The 8,570-nt window shown below is 36.1% G+C and overlaps 1 protein-coding gene across 1 annotated transcript in view; it reads right to left on the bottom strand.

Annotated features, from left to right (window-relative positions):
- Positions 1 to 3,966: 3,966 nt before the first annotated feature.
- Positions 3,967 to 8,570, bottom strand: part of LOC123549274 (tyrosine-protein phosphatase non-receptor type 1-like) — a 33,558-nt gene continuing 28,954 nt past the window's right edge. The window contains exon 9 of the mRNA XM_053545530.1: positions 3,967 to 6,312. Coding sequence (XP_053401505.1) covers positions 6,117 to 6,312 — 196 coding nt within the window. The 3' untranslated portion in view covers positions 3,967 to 6,116. The remainder of the gene's footprint in view (positions 6,313 to 8,570) is intronic.

The following is an 8,570-nucleotide window of genomic DNA, read 5'->3' as shown; positions in this document are numbered from 1 at the left end:
CATGCAGTAACAGTCCATTGTTAAAAATTAAAATCCATTTTTTTTAGTGCTAGTACACATTTATACTGTGTTCAGCCATATATATATGTACACAATGTGTGCTATTTTTAACCTAATGCAAAGTACTGTTAATACATATAAACTTGTTAATTTGTATTTGTTCACATTTTCAAGTATGAAGTTTGGGTCTAGTATACAAAGTTCGAGCGAAAACAAAGATAGACTGTATATCAGCAGAAAGTATAAAGGGAATCTGAATATTAAGTGTACTGTGAAATCATAAATATTCGTGGGGGACCAATTTTCGGGGATTTCGTGGTTGAGTCAATCCATGAAATTTAATCCCAACGAACAAGCAAAATTCCCATTCATTTTATGTTCGAAAGTTGAAATCCACGAATTCATATCCCCACGAAATTGCTGTTCTGACCAAAACCACGAAATTTCATGCCCACTAAATTTAATGATTTCACAGTATATTATATCGAAACAATTAGGGTCAAATGATAAAAATTACATGTTCCTGATCTAGAGATATAAAATACATGCAACTGTCACCAAAGTTATAAAACTTTGGAAAGTTTGGAAACCAGTCTCGGCATAATGTCCTACCATTGGTCAATTTCAAATTTGTGCTCAGACACAACCAATCAGATTCCAGAGTTGTGAGACTGGTCTTCAAACTCTAGTTTTATAACATCTGGTCAAGGTCCATCAAACAAATGCAAAACATATTATACTTAACACATAACATAATGTCATTATGCAAAATTTACTCTATTTGTTAAACAAGAGGGCCATGAAGGCCCTGTATCGCTCACCTGACCTATTGACCTAAAGATCATCAAGATCAACATTCTGACCAAGTTTCATTAAGATATGGTCATAAATGTAGCCTCTAAAGTGTTAACTAGCTTTTCCTTTGATTTGACCCGGTGACCTAGTTTTTGCCCCCACATGACCCAGATTCGAACTTGACCTAAAGATCATCAAGATTAACATTCTGATTAAGTTTCATGAAGATACAGTCATAAATCTGGCCTCTAGAGTCTTAACAAGCTTTTCCTTTGATTTGACCTAGTGACCTAGTTTTTTAACACACCTGACCCAGATTTAAACTTGACCTATAGATCATCAAGATTAACATTCTGACCAAGTTTCATTAAGATATGGTCATAAATGTGGCCTCTAAAGTGTTAACTAACTATTCCTTTTATTTGACCCCCGTGACCTAGTTTTTGACCCGACATGACCCAGATTCGAACTTGACCTAAAGACCATCAAGTTTAACATTCTGACTAAGTTTCATGAAGATATAGTCAAAAATGTGGCCTCTAGAGTGTTAACAAGCTTTTCCTTTGATATGACCTAGTGACCTAGTTTTTGACTCCATCTGACCCAGATTTAAACTTGACCTAAAGATTATCAAGATTAACATTCTGACCAAGTTTCATTAAGATATGGTTATAAACGTGGCCTCTACAGTGTTAATTAGCTTTTCCTTTGATTTGACCCGGTGACCTAGTTTTTGACCCGACATGACCAAGATTCAAAATTGCCCTAAAGATCATCAAGTTTAACATTCTGACTAAGTTTCATGAAGATATAGTCATAAATGTGGCCTCTAGAGTGTTAACAAGCTTTTCCTTTGATATGACCTAGTGACCTAGTTTTTGACCCCACCTAACCCAGATTTGAACTTGAGCTATAGATCATCAAGATTTGACCAAGTTTCATTAAGGTATGGTCATAAATGTGGCCTCTAGTGTAAACTAGCTTTTCATTTGATTTGGCTTGGTGACCTAGTTTTTTATCCTACATGACCCAGATTCAAACTGGACCTTAAGATCATCAATATTAACAATCTGACCAAGTTTCATGAAGATACAGTCATAAATGCGGCTTCAACAGTGTTAACAAGCTTTTCCTTTGATTTGACCTGGTGACCTAGTTTATGATCCCAGATAACCAAATATCGAACTCGTCCAAGATTTTATTAAGGGTAACATTCTGACCAAGTTTCATTAAGATTGGGCCAAAAATGTGACCTCTATAGTGTTAACAAGCTTTTTCTTTGATTTGACCTGGTGACCTAGTTTTTGACCCCAGATGACCCAATATCGAACTCGTCCAAGATTTTATTGAGGGTAACATCCTGACCAAGTTTCATTAAGATTGGGCCAAAAATGTGACCTCTAGAGTGTTAACAAGCTTTTCCTTTAATTTGACCTGATGACCTAGTTTTTGATCCCAGATGACCCAATATCGAACTCGTCCAAGATTTTATTTAGGGTAACATTCTGACCAAGTTTCATTAAGATTGGGTCAAAAATGTGACCTCTAGAGTGTTAACAAGCTTTTCCTTTAATTTGACCTGATGACCTAGTTTTTGATCCCAGATGACCCAATATCGAACTCGTCCAAGATTTTATTTAGGGTAACATTCTGACCAAGTTTCATTAAGATTGGGTCAAAAATGTGACCTCTAGAGTGTTAACAGTCAAATTGTTGACGACGGACGGACGGACGGACGGACGACGGACGACGCCGGACGCCGGACACAGGGTGATCACTAAAGCTCACCTTTGAGCACTTCGTGCTCAGGTGAGCTAAAAATAAGTAGTACAACAAAGTACTCAACATAATTTAGTGATGTTTATGTTCATTAAAATTTCAAAGAAGTGAAAATAAACCTCAGGAACAATTCCGCTTTTAGTCAATCAATTGAAGTGTCCTCATAATATGCATGACTTAACATCTCAGCCATAAATTTGAGCTGGTTTGAACATGTTGAACAAATTCTAAACAAAACTGGAACTGTCCACAAAAGAAAAACGTGTTTAAGTGTAAAAGGTCTGATAAAACTCAGTCAACTGTGACAATGAATTAGTTTGAACAAATTTTGGATACAAATGTAATACTAAATTCGGTCAACTGAAACAATCTAACAAAAATGTGCAAGTTTAGGTTACCAATGGGATGAGGTAAAAATTGAAAATTGGAGAAAAAAAAATTCCAGTCTATTCATAACTTATTGACATATTCAAAATATGACTCCATAGAATGGTAGAATTATCAACTATCCATGCTATATGTCTTACGCTCTTCTTAACTTACTGAAAATATTAACCTATTTTGATAAATAAGTATTTTCGACCAAAGCAACAAAAGAGTACATAACAAGTTTTTATAGAGATAAATGCATAACAAAATCACTGAAGAACTATACATTTAATGAAATGAAAACTGGAAAATAATTTTAAAACTGGCCTTCCCTTAAAAACTAGATTACGATTTGCCAAATATAAAAAAATAAATAGAAAAATAAAATATGAAACTAACTTATTGATAAAATTTCGATAGGAAAACAAAAATTTCACATATTTTCAAATGATATGCTTGCTTAAACTTAAGAAATGGTTTATTTGTTGTATAACAGGTAATGGCAATTTTCTAGCTTTAATGATAGAGGAAGACCTCCAGGTGCCCCTTTGAGCATTTTTTTAAGGCACCTGGGTGTAACCACTTCCTTAGGACACCTCGTCTGTTGCGTCACTTGTAAGAATTTTGCTTTCCCTGCTAAGTTCAAAATCCACCAATCAGAGGGGAAAGTGGTAAGAAACCAGCGCTCTTAACCACTTGGCCACAGCAGAGGAAGATGAAACAGTACTCACTTTACTTTTTCACGAATGCAAGTATTTAATTTATGTAAACTCAATATTCCTTACATCAATGGAAAAAAATATCAATAAAATGGGGGGGGGGGGGGGGGGGGGGGGGGGGGGGAATACCCAAAACAAAATTATTTAGTGTAAAACAATAAAAAATTTAACCAAAATAAAATCAATTACTTTACACAGAAACAGTATTAAAATGTGATGATTTAAACATTCAAAGAATATACTAAAAATAACTATGGCGCGGACAAATTTGTTTTTCAGATTACATGTATCCTTCTGGCTTCAATGTGCGTCTCAGTGGGAAGTCCGAGCTGCAGGTGTATGAGTATTGATGTATGCTGCTGGCATAATCTTCAGATTCCTGATAAAAGCATTTTTCATGCACTTCAGATAGAACAGTTTAAGTTTATGCTTCTTCTAATACAAAATCAGGAAAATCTATTCCTGTATAAAGCTTAGCATAAAAACTTTGGTCCACAATGGAAATATAACAATACTAACGAAGTAAATATTTCATGTCATAAACTGACTACATGAAGTTATTGTTTTGGGAAATTTTGCATCTAAATAAGTATATCCAAATAACAAAACTCTACCTACGTTCCTCGTATCAATACCAGTACCAATTTGTTTTCTTCAAGTAACTGACAGCTTCCTCACATTAGTAAGTGGTGGAGGACGAATGAATTGTAACATGTCATCTTGGGTCAAATCATCAAAGAATGAATTGACTATCTTATATCAAAAACATCCCAAAACAAGAGCTGTCACTAATGGTGACAAATGCCCTCGCAGCACCTTGACCTTTGACCAGGTGACCTTGACCTTTGACCTGGTGATCCCAAAGTCAGTAGGGGTTGTGTACTTAAGAAGTACTATCAGCATGTGAAATTTGAAGGTCCTGTGTGCAATGGTTTGCGAGTAAAGTGCCTTCATGCAAGAAGTTAACGTTGTGACGAACTAACGAGCTAACGGACGGACAGTTGAAAACTAATATGCCTCCCTTTGGGGGCATAAAAAGACTGCCTCACATGGCACGTGACCTCTCATCTGACAAATTTTGAACTAACTGACTACATCAGAAATATTAAACATTGAATTTTCTAAAACTGGCACAATGTAACGGAGCAGATTTCATTACCCTTCAACTGCATTTCTGCTTGTTGCTATGCATGAAAAAAAAACACACACATGGTATCCCTGAATAAAACACAACAAAAATATTCCACTCAGACCCTAAACAACAAAATTATTCCAAGTCCTGAATACTGAAAAACTTATACTCAGAAAGCAGAAAACTATTTGTTAATGTTAATGCTGCCTATGTTGTAATTCTTTCAAGTTTTAGTAATATATTATCTCTAGTTAAGATTAATAGTATGATGTTACGTCTCTTGATTTCCAGTACGGACAGTAACTATTTTATAACCCGGCTGTTACCTCTATGCTGTATCCAATGGTATATCAAAAGAAAATCAAAAGACAAAAACTTATATTCATAAGTTTATCAGTATGTGATAGATTCACCAAATTTAGATTTAAAAAAATCTATCAAATTAAACAAAATATAATGTTATCTATGAAATCTCATGTATAGCCCTATTAAAATAACCCTCTAGTTTGACTGCTAAATTTATACAGTTAAAACTGTTTATAGTTACTTACAGTTACACTTCGTCAAACACAGTCAAACCTGCACAAACCGACACCTTTAAAAAGGCTGCCTCCAACATCTATTAAATCTGTTATTTTTTCTATTCAAGGAAGTTTAATTCCATCAAGATTGATTGACTGTTGGGTTTGACGTCACATTGACACAATTACATGTCATATGACAACTTTCCAGCTTTTGACTGTGGAGGAAGACCCAAGGTGCCCCTCCGTGCATTATTTCACCACCAGCAGGCACCTGGGTAGAACCACCCACCTTCCGTAAGCCAGCTGGATGGCTTCCTCACATGAAGAATTCAACACACCTAGGCTCAAACCCACATCGATGAGGGACCAGTGATTCAAAGTCAGTGACCATAACCACTCAACCATGATATACATACAGTCCAACTTTTTCGCTCAAAATCGGGTAATTCAAACACTTTCCTTAGCTCAAACTCATAACCAGGTCCCGGCAAAATTCCTATAACATATTTTTCGATGGCTCCAATTAACGATAACTTGAACAAATTTTGCTTGACCCATTGAGTTTTCGCTAATGTGGTCCAACAGTAATGCTTGGTAACTAGCAGTGTTGCCTGAAAGAGCAGGTTTGACCACTTGCACACTTTTTTTCACACTTAACACGACTTCTTTTTTTACAGACAAAAAATGTACCATTATGACTGTTATCAAATTACATGAACATTTGATCACGCTGTTCAAAAACATGACTCACACACTTCAAAAATATCTGTATTTCTCTAAAAGCAAATTGTATTCTAGCTACCAATACAGCCGATATAGTATATACGTCCCAACCAGCAATGACAGTCCAATTGCTATTGGCTTGAAATATGAACGCCTTTTCTTCCAAGTTTCACTAGATTTTTGTTTTTCTCTCATTTTGCTGATCATTTCTTGTGTTTTTTCTTTCCTTTTATGCCGCTCCTCTTGCCTTCTCTGTCTTATATGTGTTTCACTGTAACAGAAAGAATAACATATTACAGTAGAGAAAATGTATTTACAGACTAATTTGTTTGTTTGTTTTTGGTATAACGCGGTTTTCCAACAGTATTTCAGTTAACCAGCAGGCAGTAAACCTAACCAGTATTCCTGGATTCTGTACCAGTACAAACATGTTCTCCACAACTAACTGCCAACTTCCCAGCATGAATCAGAGGTGGAGGACGAATGATTTCAGACACCAACTTACCAAATCGTCACGAAGAACATACATCTGGCCTGGGGATTGAAATCACGACCCCATGATCAAGAGATCTGCGCCCTCCCAACTGAATGAAGTCTTACCTACGGATTAACCGACTTTTGAGTTAACATATTTTGAACAGCTGCTGTACAGGCGTATGACAAAACTGGCTAAAAACTTTAAATCTCATGCCTAAGGTTCCTCATTTCCTGACCAACTTCAGTAGTTAAAAAGATTCAAATCTTGTCTTGAACGAATCTGTAAAGTTCTTACTTGTTATCTGCCTGTGATGGACATCTTCCATACAAGGCAGGATGAATTATGAATGACTGCAAACATATTGTTTTACATTAACGGTACTTAATATTCTATATAGATGATTATTTGTCATTTTGACTATTTCTGTATAAAGCAATCTGGTGTGATGGATAAGTTTTAACTGTTGCCCTCTATGATGAACTGTTGCATGCCCAAAAACGAAAGGCAAAACATCTACAGACACTTCTTATCAAGCATTAACAGACAGCTCTTAAAAAGCAATAACAGACAGTACGTACACGCTTTGTTGACAGATGGACAGACTGACAGAAGGACTAGACAAAATTAATATATGCATTCAAAATAAGGGACGACAACTGGTGACTAAAAAAAGTTGTTTCTTGGGCGTTGGGAAATAATCAAACTCAGAGATAACATTTAGTACTGATGCCCTCAATCAACCTATTGACCTCTGGAGACATTTCTGAAGCTGAACCTGCTACCTCAGGGAAATAGTTTTAACTGTCCCCTAAATATAAATAACATAACTGTATTCTGTTTAAAGAGATTATTCTTTCCAGGGTTCAAACATGTGACCTGTAGGACTGTTGATGTTGCAGGGGTCACGCTGTCGATCGCCACTTGAGCCAATTGCGACAAAAAACTAAATGTGGCTCCGAAAATTTCTAATTGACGAAAATGGCCTGAAGCTATGTCTGTCTGCAAAACTAAGTATTTTGCCTGTTCCACAGTGTTTACGAAACCAAAAGGTGTGAAAAATCGATAATCTGTGTAGACAAAACTTGTATAACAAGAGGACCATGATGGTCCTGAATCGCTTATCTGTTCCGACAGGACCCAGATTTGAGTATGACGTCGTTTTTTCTATTATTTGACATAGTGACCTAGTTTTTGAGCCCATGTGACCCAGTTTTGAACTTGACCTAGATATCATCAAGATAAAAATTCTGACCAATTTTCATGAAGATCCATTGAAAAATATGGCCTCTAGAGAGGTCACAAGGTTTTTCTATTATTTGACCAATTGACCTAGTTTTCGAAGGTACGTGACCCTGTTCTGAACTTTAACTAGATATCATCAAGGTGTACATTCTCACTAATTTTCATGAAGATCTCATGAAAAATATGGCCTTAAGAGAGGTCACAAGGTTTTTCTATTATAGACCTACTGACCTAGTTTTTGAAGGCACGTGACCCACTTTCGAACTTGACCTATATATCATCAAGATGAACATTCAGACCAACTTTCATACAGATCCCATGAAAAATATGGCCTTTAGAGAGGTCACAAGGTTTTTCTATTATTGACCTACTGACCTAGTTTTTGAAGGCACGTGACCCACTTTCGAACTTGACCTAGATATCATCAAGGTGAACATTCTGACCAATTTTCATGAAGATCTTGTGATATATATGGCCTCTAAAGAGGTCACAAGGTCTTTCTATTTTTAGACCTACTGACCTAGTTTTTGATCGCACGTGACCCAGGTTCGAACTTGACCTAGAGATTATCAAGGTGAACATTCTGACCACTTTTCATAATGACCCCATGAACAAGAGGACCATGATGGTCCTGAATCGCTCACCTCTTCCCATATGACCCAGTTTTGAGTATGACGTCATTTTTTCTATTATCTGACATAGTGACCTAGTTTTTGAGCTCATGTGACCCAGTTTTGAACTTTACCTAGATATTATCAAGATAAAAATTCTGACCAATTTTCATGAAGATCCATTGAAAAATATGGTCT

The sequence above is a fragment of the Mercenaria mercenaria genome, chromosome 6 (assembly GCF_021730395.1).
Source record: "Mercenaria mercenaria strain notata chromosome 6, MADL_Memer_1, whole genome shotgun sequence".
In the NCBI taxonomy this organism is placed as follows: Eukaryota; Metazoa; Mollusca; class Bivalvia; order Venerida; family Veneridae; genus Mercenaria; species Mercenaria mercenaria.
The sequence above is the reverse complement of the archived record's forward strand: the minus strand, read 5'-3'. Positions and strand labels throughout refer to the sequence as shown.